This window comes from Molossus molossus, unplaced genomic scaffold, assembly GCF_014108415.1.
Source record: "Molossus molossus isolate mMolMol1 unplaced genomic scaffold, mMolMol1.p scaffold_m16_p_8, whole genome shotgun sequence".
NCBI classification, from domain to species: domain Eukaryota; kingdom Metazoa; phylum Chordata; class Mammalia; order Chiroptera; family Molossidae; genus Molossus; species Molossus molossus.
The window spans coordinates 8,629,313-8,651,259 of NW_023425402.1; the positions used below are offsets into that span (position 1 = coordinate 8,629,313).

General features: G+C 40.9%; 1 protein-coding gene across 3 annotated transcripts in view; it reads left to right on the top strand.

Moving 5' to 3' along the window:
• Nucleotides 1-21,947, top strand: part of TBC1D22B (TBC1 domain family member 22B) — an 82,395-nt gene that overhangs the window by 7,760 nt on the left and 52,688 nt on the right. For all 3 annotated transcript variants that reach the window (XM_036249244.1, XM_036249245.1, XM_036249246.1), the window contains exons 2-3: nt 11,302-11,358; nt 21,577-21,884. In XM_036249244.1, the coding sequence (XP_036105137.1) occupies nt 11,302-11,358; nt 21,577-21,884 (365 nt within the window). The remainder of the gene's footprint in view (nt 1-11,301; nt 11,359-21,576; nt 21,885-21,947) is intronic.

Consider the following 21,947-nt stretch of genomic DNA (forward strand, 5'->3'; position numbering starts at 1 on the left):
TTGACAGGGATTTTTGCTCCTTTTTGTCTCCACTGCAGCATATCCTGTGGCGTTCTTTTTTCTGAGTAGGGAATGTGATTTCTCTGAGATGTGGCATGTTTGCTTCTAGTTTTAAAAAATATTTTTTCTTTATTGATTTTAGAGAGGAAGTGAGAGGGAGAGAGAGATAGTCCGATGCACCAAGAGGTCACCAGTTTGATTTCCCATCAGGGCACATGCCCAGGTTGTGGGCCCAATCCCAGTGGGGGCATGCAGTAGGTGGACAGTCGATGTTCTCTCTCATCGATGTTTCTATCTCTCTCCCCCCTCACTTCCTCTCTCTCTAAAATCAATAAAGGCAAAAAAAATTTTTAAATAAAGTAGCATTTATGATTTAGAGTCAAAATAAGTCATTTATGCAATGTGATGCCATTTTATATAGTTTTATTTATTTATTTTTAATTTTTTTCTTTTTCTTTATTGATATTAGAGACAGAGGAAGGAGAAGAGAGAGAGAGAGAAACATCCATGAGAGAGAACTCTGATTGGCCATCTCCTGCATGCCCCCACTGGGGATCGGGCCCACAACCTGGGCATGTGCTCTGACCGGGAATCAAACTGGCGACCTCTTGGTGCATGGGTCAACACTCAGCCATTGAGCCAAGCCAGCCGGGCATTTATATAGTTTTTAAAACGTACAAAGACAATGTTATGCATAGAAAATAAAAATGTAAAAACAAAAAATGAGTTGCAAAATGCCTGATTCAATAAAATGTACTTCTTAGGAAGGAAGAGAGAGGTCTGCTGGGGCTTCAATACCATAATGTCTTATTTCTTATGTAGGTGTTGAACATAAAGAGTCTTGTATTATGATCTAAATCTAGTTTATTTTTAAAAATAGTTTATTTTTAAAAAGCAATATAAGCCCTGATTTACGTATTTAGGGAACAAAGAAGGCATGAGTTAGTGGATGCTGGTATGGGATCAGAGAAAGTCTCACGGTGAGGGGAGTTGGGGGAATGTGGAATTTGAAGGGAATGTTTCAGGATGGATACGATTTTGAAAAGTGAGTAGGGAGAAGAGCCTGATTTAGTAACTTAGGTATGTTTTTGGAAGGCGGAGTGGAGACGAGTCTGCTCTAGAGTTGAGTTTGGATTTGGGAGGAGTAGAGATGGTATAGGTGAATTATAAATGCCAGGCAATTGAGCACCTTAACCTCCAGGCTTTTAGTCTGTTTTCACTTAATCTCTGTGATATCTCAGTTTTTCTTCCTTTTCTAACTTCTTTTTTTAATCTTTATTGTTGAATGTATTACAGATGTTCCTCATTTTTCCCCCATTGACTCCCTCCCCCCCCCCCTTTTCCCACACTATTGTCTGTGTCCATTGGTTATACATATAAGTTCTTTGGTTTATTTCTTCCAACCCCCCAACCCCGTTCCCTTTGAGGTTTGTCAGTCTAGCAATGAATTTGTACTTCTTAATCCCTTCACCTTTTTCACCCATTCCCCCAATGCACCTTCCATCTGGCAACCAACAAAATGTTCTCTGTATCTATGAGAATGTTTCTGTTCTGCCTATTCATTTTGTTTGTAGATTCCATTGTCGATAGATATGTATTCATTGCCATTTTGTTTGTTCATATTTTTTATCTTTTTCTTCAAAAAGACCCTTCATCATTTCATATAATAATGGTTTGGTGGTGATGAACTCCTTTAACTTTTTCTTGTCTGGGGAACTCTTTATATGGCCATCGATTCTAAATGACAGCTTTGCAGGATAGAGTAATCTTGGTTGTAGGTTCTTGCTTTTCATCACTCTGAATATTTCTTGCCACTCCCTTCTGGCCTGCAAAGTTTCTTTTGAGAAATCAGCTGACAGCCTAATGGGAACTCCCTTGTAGGTAACTAACTGCTTTTCTCTTGCTGCTTTTAAGATTCTCTCTTTGTCTTGAACCTTTTGCATTTTGATGATGATGTGTCTTGGTGTGGGCCTCTTGGGGTTCATCTTGTTTGGGATTCTCTGTGCTTCCTGGACTTGTATGTCTGTTTCCTTCACCAAGTTAGGAAAGTTTTCTGCCATTATTATTTCAAACAGGTTTTCAATTTCTTGTTCTCTCTCTTCTCCTTCTGGCACCCCCAAGATGCGAATGATTGGCACGCTTGAAGTTGTCCCAGAGGCTCCTTACACTATCCTCATTTTTTTGGATTCTTTTTTCTTTTTGCTGTTCTGATTGGGTGTTTTTTGCTTCCTTATATTCCAAGTCAATGGTTTGCTTCTTGGATTTATGTACACTACTATTGAATCTGTGTAAATTATTCTTTATTTTAGTTAATGCCTTCTTCATTTCTGACTGTGCATCCATCATTTCAGACTGGTCCTTTTTTATGCTCTTGAGGCCCTCACTAAGTTCACTGAGGTTCTCACTAAGTTCATTGAGCATCCTTATAAGCAGTATTTTGAACTCAGCATCTGTTAGTTGCTTATCTCCATTTCGCTTAGTTCTTTTCCTGGGGTTTTGTTCTGTTCTTTCATTTAGGACCTGTTTCTTTGTCTCCTCATTTTGGCTGCCTCCCTGTGTTTGTTTCTGTGTATTACTTAACGAGAGGTATGGGGCTATCTGAGACCAGATGCTGCTTGTTTGAAAGAATTTAGGAAAACCTGAAGCAGGATCCAAGACAGGCCAATCCTATGGTTAAGCAACTGGCAACAGCTTGGGTGGGGCGGGGCCTCAGGGAGTCAGCAGGGCGGGGCTACCAGTGTGAGCCAGGTTGCTGGAGTCCCAGATATGGGGACCCCAGGGAAGGGCTCACCAAAGGAACAAAGGCCTCTGACAGCACGTTTGTCCAGGAGAAAGCCTCCTCTCCAGCCCTCGCTCCAGTGCCAAACAGCTCAGTTCTTCCCTGTATGTCTCTGGTGCCCCTCGAGCTGCCTCCCCTCCAAGCTTAGAGGGAGTGAGTCTGATAAGTTTGTGCGCGGGCCCTTTAAGAGGAGCTGCCTGGGGCTCCAGCCGCCTCAGCCTCCCTGAGCCTCAGTTCCTGCTAGTTTTTCCAGCCAGAAGTTATGGGGATTCTCTTCCTGGCACTGGAACCCTGAGCGGGGCACCTGGAGTGGGACGGGGACCCCTCAGTCCTCAGGAAGGACCTTCCCAGCCGAGGTGTCCTCCTGATTTTTATCCGCCACACGTGGGTGTGGGACCAGCCCGTCCCCTCCGCCCTCCTACCAGTCTCGATGTGGCTGCTGCTTTAACTTCGTAGTTGTAGGACTGCCATTCAGCTGGATTTCAGGTGGTTTTGAATGATGGTTGTTCTGTAGTTTAGTTGTAACTTTGATGTGGTTGTGGGAGGACGCGATACCGCGTTTACCTACCCGCCATCTTGACCTGTCCTTTTTGAGATTCCGTTAACTGATTAATTATACAAAATGTTCGAGATACAGTTACAACACTGTTTGGTTCATGAAGGTGGTTAACAAATCCCGTTTGGGCTCTGATACCTTTGCTGATGAAGTCCATCATTTATCTTGGCCTTTCTGGCTGTGACATCACATTGGGCTGACATCTTTAAAACATAGTTCACTATGATTTTAAATTACCTTCCCTGGATAGTAATTGATGGTCTTTGGCTCTTAAGCCTACACAATTGGGATTGCTTTTTTTCTACATAGATTACTGACTGGGAAGTGGTAATACTCTTTTAAGGAGAGAATTTAAGGATCTGAAACAAGAGGGGTTTTATTTTTCTACCCAGTCACCTAACCTAACTGGCCCGTTGACATCTTCCTGAATTTTATTATTTTTTTTATTTTTATCCTCACCCGAGGATACCTTTCCATTTTTGTTTTAGATAGAGTGGGAGGGAGAGAGAGGAAGAGAGACAGAGAGAAACATTGACGTGAAAGCAACACATCGAGTGGCTGCCTCCTGCACAACCCCAGCTGGGGCCGGGGACAAACCGCAACCGAGGCACATGCCCTCAGTGGGAACCGAACCTGGGTCTCTATGAACCGTGGGCTGACACTCTAACCGCTAAGCCAAACCTGCCAGGGCTATATCTTCCTGAATTTTATCCTCTGATTTTTTTTTTTTTTTATCCTCACCCAAGGACATTTTTCCATTTTTTGTTCAGATAGAGTGGGAGGGAGAGAGAGAGAGCGAAACATCAACGTGAAAGGGACACATCGAGTGGCTGCCTCCCGCACAACCCAACCAGGGCCGGGCACAAACTGCAACCACGGTACGTGCCCTTAGTGGGAACCGAACCCGTGTCTCTCTGGACCGCAGGCCAATGCTCTAACCGCTGAGCCAAACCGGCCAGGGCTATCCTCTGATCTTTATATTGTACTACAAAAAAGCTTGTGAACTTGGGAGAGTTCAGGTGTACTCATCTTAGAGTATTTGCAGATATTAAAATACAAATCAGTGGCCCTTTTGGTGTTTTTATTTTTGTTTTGTCTAAGACTTTTCTATGTAAGCCAAACTTTCACATTATTATTTGATCCCTCTTATTTTCTCTCCTTTCCTCTGCCTAAGAAACTGTAATCACTTTAAAGTTGCATTGTTTGTATTTCTATTGTAGTGTATGGAATGGTTTGTTTACAGATTATTTAATAACTGTCCAGAGAAGTTTAGGGAGTAGAGATTTTTATAGTTATAAAGGCAGGCGATGCATCCATAATTAAAAATCTGTACACAAGAACATTCCCTCTGGAATCTTACAATGTGAAAAGGATTGAATTGGCTCCATTTTTATTTAAAGGCAACTTTAGGATCACATCTGTTATGTCAAATAAGATACCTGGGAAGCTCGTTCTATTTTCTAAATGTTGGGTAAGGAATAAATTACAAAAAGGGAGTGAGTAAAAAACCATTTGTTGGGTGCTGAGTATGTGCTAGATAGCATTCTAACATTTGCAGATCTACCTCACTACCTGCTAGTCTTTTTTTTGTTTGTTTTTGTTTTTGTTTTTGTTACAGATGTTTCTCCTTTTTCCCCCTTGGCCCCCTCCTCCTCCTCATACCCCCCGCCCCATCCCCAGCTTTGTTGTCTATGTCCATTGGTTATGCATACATGCATATGATTTCTGTGGTTTATCTCTTCCCCCCCAACACCCCATCTTCTGAAGTTTGTCAGTCTGATCCTACCTCTATGTTTCTGGGTCAGTTTTGTTCATCACTTTGTTTAGTTCATTATATTCCACAAATGAGTGAGATCATGTGATATTTGTCTTTCTCTGCTTGGATTGTTTCGCTTAGCATGATATTCTCCAGGTCCCTCCATGTCATCTCAAAGGATAAGAGATCTTTCTTTCTTATAGCTGCATAGTATTCCATTGTATACATGTACTACAGCTTTTTTCTCCACTCATCTATTGATGGACTCTTGGGTTTTTTCCAGATCTTAGCTATTATAAATACTACCTGCTAGTCTTATCACCCACCAGAAATTGTGTTAAAAGGGCTTTTTGCACATTTTTTCGTTTAGACCTCCCAACCTTCTTAAGATTGCTTAATTTATTTCTTAAAAAGGTGATACATGGCTCAGCCAGTGTGGCTCAGTGGTTGAGCGTCAACCCACGCACCAAGGGGTCGCTGGTTCAATTCCCAGTCAGGGCACAGGCACAGGTTGTGGGCCAGACCCCTAGGGGAGGGGCGTGCAGGAGGCATCCAATAGATGTTCTCTCTCATTTATGTTTCTATCTCTCTCTCCCCCTCCCTTCCTCTCTCTCTAAAATCAATAAAGAAAAAGAAAAGGTGATAGATATAAGTACATGATACAAATTCAGAAAGGTACGAAAGGTTGGCAGTAAAAACTAAATCTCTTTGCTGCCGGGTCCTCCAGTCATCCAGTTTCTTTCCAAACCACTTGCAACTGGTGTCTTGTGTATTCTTTCAGAGATACTTTATAAATATGAATTTGTGGGTATGTTTTATTTTAAAGTTTTTTATAAAAATGGTGGCATGCCCTGTCCAGGTGACTTAGTTGGTTGGAGCGTCATCCCATATACCAAAAGGTCATGGGTTCAATTCCTGGTCAGGGAACATACCTAGGTTGTGGGTTCACTCTCTGGTTGGGAGCGTATGGGAGGCAACCGACCCATGTTTCTCTCTCATCTCTCTCTCTCTCTCTCTCTCTCTCTCTCTCTCTCTCTCTCTCTCTCTCTCCTTCCCTTTCCCTCCCTTCCTCTCTCTCTCTAAAAATCAATAAAAACATATCCTTGGGTGAGGACTAAAAAAATGGTGGCATATTATGCATATAGTTCTGCATCTTTTTTCAGTGAACATTTTAGTTTTTCATGTCAGTGGATATAGAACTGCCTCATTTTTATTAACAGGTGTACTATAATTTATCTACCCAGTCCTCTGTTAATAATAATTCTCTTTCTTTTAATAGGTAAGTTCAGCACATTTACATTTATTGGGATGATTAAAATATTTGGTCTTTGTTCTATTTTTTAAAAATTATTTTTATTAATTTATTTTTGTTACAAATGTTTTTCCTTTTTCCCCCATTGACACCCTCCTCCCCATTCCCCCGCCCCATTCCTAGTTTTGTTGTCTATGCCCAACATAGACAACAATGCATGCATATAAGTTCTGTGGTTTATCTCTCCCCCCCCACCAACCCCTCTTCTGAGGTTTGTCAGTCTGTACCCTACCTCTGTGTCTCTGGGTCACTTTTATTTATCAGTTTGTTTAGTTCATTATATTCCACAAATAAGTGAGATCATGTGATATTTGTCTTTCTCTGCTTGGCTTGTTTTGCTTAGCATAATACTCTCCAGGACCCTCCATTTCGTCTCAAAGGATAAGAGATCTTTCATTCTTACAGCTAAATTGTATTCCATTGTATATATGTACCACAGCTTTTTTTTTTATCCTCACCTGAGGACATTTTTGCATTTATCTTCAGATAGAGCAGGAAGGAGAGGGGGAGGAAGAGAAACACTGATATGAGAGAGACACATCGAGTGGTTGCCACCAACACGACCCCAACCTGGGCAAGAACAAACTGCAACCGAGGTACGTGCCCTTAGTGGGAAGCGAACCTGGGTCTCTCTGGTCCGTGGGCCAACGCTCTAACCGCTGAGCTAAACCTGCCAGGGCTGTACCACAGCTTTTTTATCCACTCATCTACTGATGGACACTTGGGGTCTAAGTTCTATTTTTAATATTTTCTTTAAAAAATCTTTCACTCACAGATCTCTTACAGCCTTTGAGATGACATGGAGGGACCTGGAGAATATTTTGCTAAGCAAAATAAGCCAGTCAGAGAAAGTACCACATGATCTCACTTGTTTGTGGAACATAATGAACAAAATAAGCTTTTGACCAAGAGAGATCCAGAGTCATGGAAGTAAGGAACAGACTGACAAACCTCAGAGGGAGGGGGGGTGGGAGGGATGGGAAGAGATAAACCAAAGAACTTATATGCATATGTGCACAACCAGTCTACACAGACACTAGGCTGGGAAAGGCAGGAGGGGGGGTGGGAACAGGAAGGAGGGGGTCAATGGGGGCAAAGGGGTACATCTCTAATACTTTGAACAATAAAAAAAATCTTTCACTGTAAGGATTATACTTGCTTTGGGAGGTGGGTGTGCATGTGTATATTCTGTTAATTTGGAAGGCTTATCCTTTTATTTTAATGTTTGTGTTTGTAAGTATAACTTTATCGTATTTCTTCAGACAATACCTGTTGACTCCTCCCTACCGTGAGCAATGATGAAATTAGTAGTTATATTTCCTGCCCCTTTCCCACCTGCTTTTATTTGGCTATATTATTTTTCTTGGTTTATTTTATATCTTAAAACATACTTATGCCTCTATTACTTGAGCTATCAGTCTTCAGTATCTTTTGATCCTTGTCAGTAAAAATGAGGAAATAAATGTGTGTACTCATTTGTCCATGTTTACCTCCATCCCACTCTAAAGTTTGCCCATTATTTTTACATTCTCTTCTTTTTTTTTGTTATATAATTTATATATAAATAAATAAATATATAAATAAATTTCATATATATGTGAATATATATATATGATGAAATTAGTAGTTATATTTCCTGCTCCTTTCCCACCTGCTTTTATTTGGATATATATATATATATACACATATATATATATGAAATTTTATTTTTCTTCATTTATTTTTTTGTTAATCCTTATCCTAGGATATATTTAGAGAGAGTAGAAGGGAGAGAGGGAGGCGAGGAGGGAGTGAGAGAGAGAGGGAAAGAGAGAAAGAGAAACATCGATGTGAGAGACACATTGGTTGCCTCCCACACAACTACAGTCAGGGCAGGGATAAACCTGCAACCAAGGTACGTGCCCTTGACTGGGAATCGAACCCGTGACTTTTCAGTCCGCAGGCCAGCATTCTAACTGCTGAGCCAAACTGGCCAGGGCTAAACTTTATTTTTCAATTATAGTTGATATTCAGTATTATTTTATATTAGTTTCAGATGTATAGCATGGTGGTTAGATAATTGTATAACATACAAAGTGTTCCCACTAATATTTCAGATACCCACCTGGCACCTTGCATTGTTATCAGAGTATTATCAATTATATTCCCTATACTGTATTTTATATCCCCATGACTATTTTGTAACTACCAATTTGTACTTCTTAATCCCTTCACCTTTTTGCCTTGTCTCCCAACCCTCTCCCCTCTGTTCATCAGTTTGTTCTCTGTATCTATGTGTTTATTTCTGCTTTGCTAATTCATTAATTTTGTTCTTCAGATTCTGCATATGAATGAAATCATACGGTATTTATCTTTCTCTGTCTGACTTATTTAATTTAGCATATCCTCTAGGTCCATTCATGCTGTTGCAAATGGTAAGATTTCATTTATTTATTTATTTTTTAATCCTCACCCGAGGATATTTTTCCATTTTTTGTACAGATAGAGTGGGAGGGAGAGAGAAGAAGGGAGAGAGAGAGAGAGAAACATCGACATGAAGGGACACATCGAGTGGCTGCCACCCGCACGACCAACCAGGGCCGGGGACAAACTGCAACCGAAGTACGTGCCCTTAGCGGGAACCGAACCCGGGTCTCTCCGGACCGCAGGCCGACGCTCTAACCGCTGAGCCAAACTGGCCAGGGCAAGATTTCATTTATTTTTTATGGCAGAATAATATTCTATTGTGTAAATACCACAACTTTTTTATCCACTTGTCCATTGATGGGTGCCTGGGTTGCTTCCATATCTTAGCTGTAGTAAATAACACAGCAGTGAACACAATGGTGCATATATCTTCTTGAGTTAGTGTTTTGGGTTTCTTCAGATATATTCCCAGAAGTAGAATCACTGGGTCATGAGGCAGTTCCATTTTTAATTTTTTAAAAAATATTTTTTCTTTATTGATTTGAGAGAGAGAGGAAAGGAGAGGGAGAGAGAAATAGAAACATCGATGAGAGAGAACATCTGTTGGCCGCCTCCTATATACCCCCCACTGGGGATTGGACCCACAACTTGGGCATGTGCCCTGACTGAGAATCAAACTGGCGACGCTCAACCAGTGAGCCACACCAACCAGGCCCATTTTTAATTTTTTGAGGAAACTCCATACTGTTTTCCAAAGTGGCTGCACCAGTCTGCATTCCCATCAATAATGCACAACAATTCCCTTTTCTCCACATCCTCAACAGCACTAGTTGTTTGTTAATCTATTGACGATAGCCATTGTAACAGGTGTGAAGTGACATCTCATTGTGGTTTTGATTTACATGTTTGTTTGTTATTAATTTATTTTTGTTAAAAGATGTTTCTTCTTTTTTTCCCCAGACACCCTCCTCCCTATCCCGCATCCCCCACCCCGATTTACATTTCTATGATGTTTAGTGATGTTGAACATCTTTTCATATGTCTATTGGCCATCTGTATGTCCTCTTTGGAGAAGTGTCTGTTCAGGTCCTCTGCCCATTTTTTAATTTGGTATTTTGTTGTTGTTGTTGTTGTTACACTCTCTTGCAACCATAAAGCCTAAAATTTAAGACTTAGACTTCAGGTTAAATTAATCAAATGCTCTCTACCAGTCCTTTTGCTATAGTTTCTACATTTATCTCATTAATTAACGTTTTTCCTCTAGTAGTTTCTTCAGCAAGGAGTCAAGGAAACCATATTCCCTGAATTCTTACACGTGGGAACATGTTGTTTTTTTTTTGTCTCCTTTGTACTTAAACAGTAGTTTGGCTTAAAAGATAATTATTTTTGGGTCACATTTTTGTGTGTGTAAACTATTACAGAAAAATACATGGGACAGTTGTGTGATATGATAACTTGATTGATATCACAACATGAAGATCCCAGAAGTGAGCCCCTCACAAGCCCCCTTGTGTCTGTTCTCCGTCACTTCTCCCTACTTCCCCTGCGTCAACCACATCCTTTCATGTTAATCACGCTTTGCTTTCTTTATGGCATTACCAGTATGGATGCATCCCTAAATAAGAGAAATCATTTTTGCCAATCTTTGAAGTATATGTGCATAGAATCATATAGTGCTTACTCTTTTATCCTTTGCTTCTTTTTTGCTCAACATGTCATTTGTAAGATTCATTTACATTGTTACTTGCAACCCTACTTATATTGATGTTGTTGTATAGTAGTCTATTATATGAACATATAACAGTTTATTTCTCTGTTGATGGACTCTTGGGTTATCTCTACTTTGGAGCAAAAAGGAGCCATAATGCTATGAATAGTTTGGTACATATATGTGTATATTTCTTCTAAGATACAGATTTGGGAGTGAAAATGCTGGGTCTAGACTATGCACATTTCATATTTCCTAGATATAGCCAAACTGTTTTTTGAAGTGGGTTGTATTACTTTATACCCCACCAGCAATGTATGGGAGAGTTCCTTGAGTCACCTACCCTGATATGTACCGTTGCTTCATTGTCTTTGAGACCAGATAATCCTTTGGGGTAGATGATATTTCCATTTTACAGATGAGAAAACAGGTTCAAAGTGGTCAGGTAATTTAGTGCAAGTGTATAGAGGTAGTGGATACCAGTAAGCCCTCTGTCCTCCCCAACGCTGAAGCCCGCCATCTTTCCATGCAGCCTTTTTTGCAGGTAGGCCTTCTTGACATCACATATGTAAGGCACTGAACCTCACCAGGGAAGATGAACATTCTCAAAGACTTTTTTATTTTAAAAAGTAGGTTGCTATCTTTTGGGGCTGGATTGGATATAGTTGTTCTTGGAGGTGACCTGTTTCTCAAAATCCCTTCCAATTTTGTGATGCAGATAATACTCACCCAACATATTTAGTGTCCTGACAGCTTCTTTTTTTTATTTTTTTCTTGCTTTCAGTATCCAGCCTGTGTATGGAGCACAGCACCCTCCTCTGGACCCTCACCTCACCAAAAAGTAAGTCGAGTTGTTTTTCCTTTCATGCGGGTTCTTCTTCCATCACCACCTAACAGTCCCCTACTTTGTTGAAATGACAGTTTCCACTTTGACCTTTTCTACCTTCTCTGCTCTCTTTTGGATCAGAAGATGAATAATTTTGCCTCTGAACAGTCAGTTACTAAGTGGGAAATTAATTCACTTCAAAGATCTTTTTTTTTTCTACCTTGGAAGCAGATACATGTAGGATTTGGTATTGGAGTCTCTGTTCTGGTGAAAAGGTCTTTATTGATTAAATATTGTCTTTAAATTGGATGATTGAGGACATCCTTCGAGTAAGAGATCTGGTTTCCGGGGCTCATTGCTTCTGGATGTAGATAGGTCTGCCACCTTTTCTTCACTTATACTGTGAGAATTAGGGCATACTCTGAGAATTAGTAACGCTAGGGCTGGCTTTCTTCAGGTCCTCTTTCTCTTTGACATGCTTAAGGAAACTCAGCCACACAATAGAATTAAAAACTTCCTAGAGGCTATTTCTCTAGTAAAAGTCTAATAAATTATTTTCTCTTTTCTTTTATTTTTTATCCTCACCCGAGGACATTTTTTGCATTTATCTTCAGATAGAGAGGGAGGGAGGAAGAGAGAGAGAAACATTGGCGTGAGAGAGACACATCAAATGGTTGCCACCCACACTGGGGACAAACTGCAACCGAGGTACGTGCCCTTAGCAGGAACCAAACCCGGGACACTAGATCACGTGCCAACACTATAACCACTGAGCCAAACCAGCCAGGGCTCTAATAAATTATTTTCAAACACAACAGAGACCCAGCTAAATCCTGAATATGTGGATGTGTATCCATACCCCAGTTATCACTTTATTACAACTTACTTTAATGAGCCATCACTCTGCTACCACGAGGAGATGGGCAGTCTTCTCAGGTTTTCTAAGAACTTTGGCCTCTATCTTTGGGTATACTTAAACTTAGAGACTTATTTCTATGAAAGCTATAGTTCATAGTGAAAGCTGAATGATTTGAGAGGTGCAGGAGACCTAGGTTCTTATCCTTCTGGGGCCTGTTTAGTAATATCCACACTTTCTGCCTTCACAGTCAGTTGGGGAAGTAAAGATAATGTACATTAAAGTATTTTGAATACCAAGAAAAGTTCTATATCAAATATACATGACCAATATTATTTATTTATTTATATATGAGAGGAAGAGGCGGGGGAGAGACACACTGATGTGAGAGAGAAACATCGATTGGTTCTGCAACCTGGATATGTGCCCTGATTGGGAATCAAACCCGCCACCTTTTGGTGTGTGGAACAACACTCCAACCAATTGACCCACACTGGCCAGGGATGCATTACCAATATTTTAATATTTTTAAAATAATTTAATGTATAGCAAACTTTCTATAATTCTCCCAACTCGTTCTTTTTGCAATTTGGCCGGTATGTAAAAGGTACAGTCTTACTTTGGAAATATGACTGCTGCTCTTTTCTGTAAGATGCACAACTTTTATATCAGAAACCAATAGACTATAAGCTCTTTGAGGGCAGGGGCTTTGTGTTGTTCACCACTGTACCCTTAATACCTGGAACAGCATGCGGCACATGGTAGGCACTGGGTAAAAATTAGGGGATGAAGAGATGTAACCCTTCATTTACTTAGACAGTAGGCTTTTCTTTTATGTTTCTTAGTCTGTACCTTGTAATAGCTCTTCTTAAGGGGAGCACATTTTCTGTGATGTTTCCGTTAAGTAGAATGAATTCTATTTCCTGGTTTTACCAACAGCCCACTACCTGGTCTTTAGTTAGTATAGCAGGCACTGTTGATTACCTACCCAGCAGTCTCTCCTGGTCCTGCTTCTTCCTTACTCAAGAACCATACATTTTTTAAAATATGGTTTTATTGATTTTTTAGAGAGAGAGATAGAAATATCAATGTGAGAAAAAAACATGAATTGGCTGCCTCTTGCACATCCCCTACTGGGGTTTGAGCCCACAACCCTGGCATGTGCCCTGACCAAGAATTGAACCTGTGACCTCTTGGTGCATGGGTAGACACTCAATCCACTGAGCCATACTGGCCGGGCTTTTTCAGCTATTAATAAGGTGACAGTGTATTTAGAGCAGGTATCTGGATTAGTTGAAGCCTTTTACAATAATTCCTTGGTAATCCCAAGGACTGGTCTATGGTGAACTCATCTTATGGACTCTGGCCAATGAGATGGAAGAAAGCCTCCTGAGAGAGGGTTCTTGGGAAATTTTCTTTTTATCAGAGAGATTATTTTGTGAAGAAAGCCTCTTTTTGCCTCTACTCACGTTTCCTGCTTTTGAATGTGGTAGTGTGAAATTGAGATGCTGAAAGCTGTAGCAACTACCTTATAACCTGAGGGAAAGACCAAGAGAATTGCAGAGACACCAACCAGCTCAGTGCCCTGACATCATGGTCTTTATAACTTAAGCATCATAGTTGAGAATTCAGTTCCTTGTAGCCAGTTTTGTCCACAACCAGGATTTCTTGATTGGTAATTCATCCATTCCAGTATACTTTATAATGACCTTTGATAAACACATGGTTTACATATAAATCTGTCTGTCTATCCATACATAAGGCAGTGAGGTATACTATTTCACTTTATGCTTGGGTTAAAGTCACCATACCTTGTCTGTACTTGTCAACAACTGAGTTTTCTCTGATTCTGTTCTTTTGTTTTTTTCAGAGTGGGAGGGAAGAAAGAAGGGGGAGAGAGAGAGAAACATCGACATGAGAGAGGCACATCAACTGGTTGCCTCTCACACTACCCCAATTAGGGCCGGGGTCTAACCACACCGAGACACATGCCCTTGACCAGAATTGAACCCGAAACTCATTGGTCCACAGGCTGACGCTCTAACCATTGAGCGAACTTGCCAAGGCCTCTGTTTCTATTCTTAACACAGGTCTTGAGTAATATCACCATACCCCAAACTGCCAAGATCAGCTTTATATACTCTTATTTTCCCACCTGTTAATGATATAAAACCATGAATATTTTCACTTATTATTCAGCAGTTTCATTTTTTTTTTTTATTAAAAAAATTTTTTTTTTTCTTTATTGATTTTGAGAGAATGAGGAAGGGAAAGAGAGAGAGAGAGAGAGAGAGAGAGAAACATTAATGAGAGAGAACGTCTGTTGGCCACCTCCTGCATACCCCCCACTGAGGATTGGGCCCACAGCCTGGGCATGTCTCTGACTGGGAATCGATCCAGCAACCTCTTGGTGCATGGGCCAATGCTCAACCACTGAACTGCACCAGCCGGGCTCATTGATACTTTCAAATTGTGTTTTCTTCTTTTTATCCTCACCCAAGGACATTTTTGTATTTATCTTCAGATAGAGCGGGAGGGAGAGAGGGGGGAAGAGAGAGAGAGAAACAGGGATATGAGAAAGACACATCGAATGGTCACCTCCCACACGACCCCAACTGGAGCGGGGACAAACTGCAACCAAGGTACGTGCCCTTAGTGGGAAACGAACCCAGGACTCTCTGGTCTGCAGGCCGACGCTCCAACTGCTGAGCCAAACTGGCCAGGGCTATTCATACTTTCGATAGAGGTAATCACTTAGCTCTGCAATTTGTAAGGAATATAATGGTCACCGAATAAATTGTGTCCTTTTATGTACGCAATGGTTTGGTATTATTAGTCTACAACATGGAACAACATCTAGATCTGCACTGGAGCATTTTACAATTCCAGATTGTTACTATTGCCCTTAGTTTAGTACCTTTGTTGGGACATTTTTATTACTTTCCCTATTACATAATAATCGTTCCACTTCAAATGGCCATTAATTGCTGTGTGGTTAATCCCCATCACAGCAGAAGCCTTTACATTGGGTCTTCAGTCATCTAAACTCCATGAACAAGTCAGTTATCCCCATCTGTATATAATGACTTCAATTTGCCAAATTATTACCATCAGTGATAATATTGCCTGCAATAATTTTTATAGCTCAGATAAAACTAGTGTTACTGCAGAGCAGCCCCATTGGCCATTTGATGGCATGACAAGCTTCTAAATTTATTGTTTTGAGTTGATATCCTCATTTCCAAATACAAGGCTGGTTCACACGGAGCCACACTAGCTATTGCAATGACTGGCTTCATTTGACTGTTGGTAAATTCCCCCACTTGCTTTGCATCTCTTACCAATGTCAACCATTATTTAACTAAACAAATTTGTATCATATTTCTATTGCGTGAACAGCCATATCAGTAAAACAGTATAGTATTAATCAAATTACAGAATGATTGAACTTTTGTTTTCTAACCAGTATAACCTGTACCACTCCTTTTCAAAATATCTGCAGTTGTTTGTGTTGACATTTAAGAAGTTACTATTCACCAGACAGCTAAGTTTCTCTCAAATGTTTCATTATGTTTTCGTGAGTTTTTAGTTTCACCTGCTCTTCTTGAATCCCTTTTTATTTTTTTTGTTAATCCTCACTGGAGGATATTTTCCCATTGATTTTTAGATAGAGTAGAAAGGAGAAAGAGAGAGAGAGAGAGAGAAACATCAATGTGAGAGAGACACATTAATTGGTTGCCTCCCACCCCAGTAGGGGCCAAGAATTGAACCTGCAACCCAGGTACGTGCCCTTCACTGGGAATCAAACCAGTGACCCTTCGGTCTGAGGGCTGACACTCTAACCACTGAGCAAAACCGGCCAGGACATTGAATCCCTTTTTCTTTACCACTTACTTATTTACAAATAACCTAACCGCTTGAAGCCTTAGTTTCTTCATCCATAAAATAGAAATAATAAGACTCAGCTCACAGAGTTGTTGTGAGGATTAAATGAGTATCTGTGAAAGTGCTTTTAAACTCTAATTTGGCATGCATTTGTGAGGAGGTATGGTGAAGATGTCTATCTGAGGCCACTTTGGTTGTAACTTTGATATAGTTCTGTTTAAATAATCTTGGTTAAACTTCAAGTCACACTGTGGTATTAGTGCACCTTGGGCTAGGTATAACTTAGTTGGGACCATGTTAAAATGAAGCACCCTATCTGGATTGATTTTTTTTTCCTGAGACTACTGGGGTTAAAAGGGAAGAGAGACATTTCTCCTCTAAGGATCACACCCCTAGATGTGACTTCTTCCCATTCTGGCTACTGACATATACAGCCCATCTGTGCTAACAGGAAGTTATTCCTACCAGATGAGAGAGTTAGGGCTGTCAGCCGTGCACACTTGGAGATATGATAGCTATGCTGTTATGTGCTCATTTTTCGTGGCAACTCCTCTTCCCAGGCTGCATATCCTACTAGGCCTCACCCCTTTCCTTCAGTTTTTCTAGGTAGAGTAGGTAGAGAGCATGCAGGCTCTGTAGTCAGGTGGACCTGGATTTGAGCCCAGACTTTGCTGCCTGCCCATGACCTCAGTAAGCCTCAGTTTCCTCATCTGTAAATGGGAATGATAATAATAGTACTTACAGACGTATGAATGAGCATTTATAAGAAAATGGGTATATGTAAATATTAGCATAGAGACTAGTAAATAGCCCATAAATGTTAACCATTATGTACCTATGAATTTATATTATCCCCTCTGGAGAGAACAAAATTAGCATGGAAAATCTTCAAAGCCTTAAATCTTCCCATCATTGTCGCTGGTCTACAGATTTTTCTGCTTTCTTGGTGGTACACCAGGTACCTTCACTCTCGCTCTATTTTATTCTGTCCTTGACTCCCATATCTAGGTGATACCAACCCCTTTCTCCACAAAGGCCGCCTCTTAGGACAAGGCTGACTTTTTTTTTTCCTTTATTGATTTTAGAGAGAAAGGAAAGGAGAGGGAGAGAAAGAGAAACATGAATGAGAGAGAACATCGATTGGCCGCCTCCTGCATGCCCCAGTTGGGATTTGGCCCACAACCTGGGCATATGTCCTGACCAGGAATTGAACCGGTGACCTGTTGGTGCATGGGTCGATGCTCAGCCACTGGGCCACACCAGCTTGGCAGGGCTGACTTTTTTAACTGGTTGTTGAGTTTTGGGTTTTGTGGGATAGGTGTATCTAAAACAATTTCTAGCAGCCTCAAAATGGTCTGCTTTGAATCTCTCATGTCTTTCTGTCGGAGAATGACAGCCTTTCCTCCCTTCTTTCCTTCTCATTATGTGGGAGCATATCCTTTCAGTTGCTATTTGCAACCCCTTTAATTGAGTGCATTCTAATTCTTAATCTAGTACACATATATTGAATCTTCATCTGCTTCAAGAAATATAAAGAAATACTTTAAATGTATAAAAAGGTATAAAGAAAAATGTAGCAAACACATATGTTCCCAGCACTTATCTAATTTACCTCCTTCTTTTGTAGAGAAAGCTCAGTGTCTATTAGACCTGACCCCTCAGCATGGCCCATCTCTTGGTATAGACTGTAATACAGTCCACGTGTGCATCTGCTTCACCCGAGGTTAGAATGTCAGCGTCCAGTCAGTTCTTTGAACTGAGTTAAAATTCAGCTTCTTGATTCGATGGTTTATTTAAAGAATTCTCAAAATAGCCTTGGCCAGTTTGGCTCAGGGTTGGAGCAGACCAATGAATCTCAGGTTCGATTCCAGTCAAGGGCACGTACCTCGGTTGCAGTTCGTCCCCAGCCCTGGTCGGGTCAAGTGACATGGAGGCAACCAGTCGATGTGTCCCTTTCACATCGATGTTTCCCTCTGTCTCTCTTTCTCCCTCCCTCCCACTCTATCTGATAATAAGTAGAAAAATATCCTCAGGTAAGGAATAAAAAATAAATAAAAGAATTCTCAAAATATCAAGAGGTATTTAGGAAATATCAGCCAGAAAAAAAATAGTGGTTAGTTAACTTTGTGATGCAGGGTGCTCCATATCACGCTATTGGGTTCATGATGTACAATCTTGAGGTATGCTTAGCCTTCAAGGAGGAAACAACAATAATAACCATGTACTCATATGCAGTATTTTATTGATAGATTTTTCTTATACATCTACCTATTTGTTCCTGACAGTGGAGCCTCTGCAGTGTGTACCGCTGGTTGTGGGTCCTGCACCCCTTTTACAGAAGAGAAGCAGGCTTCATCAGGTCTGCAGAGGAGTAATTTGCCTTCTTGCTCAAGTGGATTTTGTTGTTGTTAATCCTCACCCAAGAATATTTTTTCCATTGATTCCTTTCTTAGAGTGGAAGGGCGGGGGGGAAACATCTACATAAGAGAGACACATCAACCAGCTGCCCCCTGCACACACCCCAACCTGGGCTAGGATCAAACCTGCAACCCAGGTACGTGCCCCTGACTGGGAATCAAACCTGAGACCCTTCAATGCACAGGCTAATGCTCTAACCACTTAGCAACACTTTTTTTTTAATGAATTTTTTTATTTAGTTTGTTGTTACAGATATTTTACCTTTTTACCCCATTGGAACCCCCCACCCCACCCCACCTCCACCCCGGCCCCGGCTTAGTTATCCATGTCCATTGGTCATGCATACATGCATATAAGTTCTGTGGTTTATCTCTTCCCACCCCCCCACCCCCTCTTCTGAGGGATGTCAGTCTGTGCCCTACTTCCATGTTTCTGGGTCTACCATATTCCTCAGACTGTTATGTTCATTATATTCCGTATATAAGTGAGATCATGTGGTATTTGTCTTTTTCTGCTTAGCAACACTTTTTTAAAAACCTCACCCAAGGACGTATTTTTATTGATTTTAGAGAGAGGGAAAGGGAGAGAAACAGCAACGTGGATGTGAGAGAGGGAAACATTCATCTCTCATACATGTCCTGACCTTTAATCGGACCCGCAACTTAAGTATGTGCACTGACTGGGAATCAAATTCTCAGCCTTTTGGTGTACAGGACAATGCTCCAACCAACTGAGCCACCTGGCCAGGGTTCAAGTGGATTTTTGACATGGAGATGTTTACAGTGCATTGCCTCAGTTTTACTGTCTTTGATTTGAGCTCTCATTCATTTCCTCTTGCTCATTTAGTAGGTTTAGAAGTATTATTACTTTGAGGATTGATGAAAGCTAACAAAACATTTTTCACTAAATAAAAATTATATGCTCAATTAAGAAAACATAATTCAGAGAAGTATAAAAATGAAATTAAATATCACCTGTCGCCTGGCCAGTGTGGCTCAGTGGATTGAGCGTCATCCCATGAACCGAGAGGTCTGGGTTCAATTCCTGGTCAGGGCACATCCCCAGGTTGTGGGCTTGATCCCCAGTAGGGGGTGTGTAGGAGGCAGCCAATTGATGTTTCTCTCCCAGGTTGATGTTTCTATCTCTCTCTAAAAAATATATTTAAATGTCACCTATCCCTGGCCAGTGTTTCTCAATGGTTAGAGCATCAGCCCATGCACTGAAGGGTCACAGGTTTGATTCCTGGTCAAGGGCACATACCTGGGTTGCAGGTTCAATCCCTGTCCCTGTCGGGGTATGTGTGGGAGGCAATCAATCGATGTTTCTCTCCCTCCCTCCCTCTCACCCACCCACTATACCTGAAGATAAATGGAAAAATATTCTCGGGTGAAGATTTTAAAAAATATAAAAATAAAATAAAATAAAAGTTTTGCTAAGTTAGTGGGTGGAAAATGGTATCCTGTTTTCGTCACATTTGAGCTATTACATCTTGTAATGTTGTGTTCTCTCTTGTATTCATGTGATGTATTTTCCTTTGCTCTCTGTGAGACTATTATTTGCAAATAATGCCTCAGTGATATCTGACTCCTTTGGTGTTAATAATAGGGGCATTCCACTGAACTGTGTGCATTACCAGTCTGTATTTATCAACGTTAATAACACTTATCTTTCAGAATAAGTTTGGACTGATCTAGGGAGATGGGATGGGTTATTAGACTACCCACCTCAACCCAAAGGAAGTAACTGCTCTTGGAAATGGGGGAACTTCAGCTCCTCTGGTATGGTTTTTACTCTAGATTTTCCTAGCCTTCCTTGGGGAAGCAGGGAGGCATTTTAATGTTTTTATCCATTGTATTCCAGACCCAGGTGTAAACTTACTCTGGCTAAATGCTCTGCTTCCCTGTTTGGGGTATGAGGGATGCTAGATGAGACTTGAGTAAGAAATGTCCCAACCACACAGTCCCCTGGATCCGGAATAAGGGCCCCTAGACATTAAGCAGGAGACAGACAGAGGAAAAGTTCAGGGAAGTAGGGATGGTCTACATGACTCTTAGGACTAGGCTCTCTTTTCTCAATAAGTTAATCCAGTGTTTCCCAAATCTTCACTTTTTTTTTTTTTTTTTTTTTGCCATTTTCTATACTATTGTTTACTAAATACATTTAAAAAAAACCTCATTTTATTTACACAATTAGGTTTATTTTTAAAAATAAACCATATCACTTTCATAAATGGAAAACCAATACTGTTTGCCAAAAATAGAAAGTAACCTTAAAAATAAACATAGTGAAAAACTAAAACAATTAATTAAATTCTAAGCCAGGTCCTGTTGCTTACAAATATGTTGGTCCCGAGGCTGCCCTCATTTTGTTAAAAAATATATGGTTTTATAGACAGAGTAGCACAAAACTGGGACCATCTCACGGCTAGAGAAGGACTTCAACAGAATGACAAAGGACGACAGGTTCATTTTGCAACTCGGTGTTTAATGCTACTGTGGTCTGCCTAAAGTCACCTCTTACTCTACTAGGAGTTTATGTCCTACCTAAGGATTAGTTTATGTTATGTTGCCGTAACAGGTTAAGTCTGAAATTTTAGTGGATTGACACACAAAGGTTTGTTTCTTGTTCATGCTCCATGTCCAGAGTGGCGTCTGGTGGGAGTGGAGAACAGGCTGTGCCTCAGACTCACACTGTTATCCAGGCTGAGGGAGGCACCACCATCTGGAGCCCCAGCAGTTACTGTGGTAGAAGAAAGTTTATAGAGAACTCACACCTGTTCTTGTATACATGGGCTTAGAAAACGATCGGCTCACTTCTCTCCTCAACCCACTGGCCACAGTTGGTCCCGTGGCCTTGCTTAAGTGCCAGGAGCTGGAGCATTGCTGTCTTAGCTGCGTCTGTCTGCAGCAGACGGCTGGTCTAGATGCTTCTAGATGACGCATGGATATGGGTGTTTTTGTTTGAAGAAGGTAATGACTGTGTATGAGATCGTTTGTAATACTGTTAGTATTGCATTAAGCAGGTGGCGAGATGTGCCAGACCATTCCTTGGTAATGGTGTCTCCTTTCTTAAAGCTTCATTAAAGAACGGTCGAAAGTTAATGCAGTTCCTCTGAAGAATAAAAAGGCCTCCAGTTTTCATGAGTTTGCCCGGAATACCAGTGATGCTTGGGACATTGGTGATGATGAAGAAGAGGATTTTTCCTCCCCTTCTTTCCAAACTCTGAACTCAAAAGTTGCTTTGGCAACTGCAGCCCAAGTCCTAGAAAACCACAGCAAACTGAGGGTGAAACCTGAACGGTCCCAGTCAACAACATCTGATGTTCCTGCCAGCTACAAGGTCATAAAGTCCAGCAGTGACGCCCAGCTGTCCCGAAATTCCAGTAAGTCTGTCCTGCTCCCCTCCATGGCCTCCGCCTTTTCAGCGGAGTTCATCTTAAAACCAT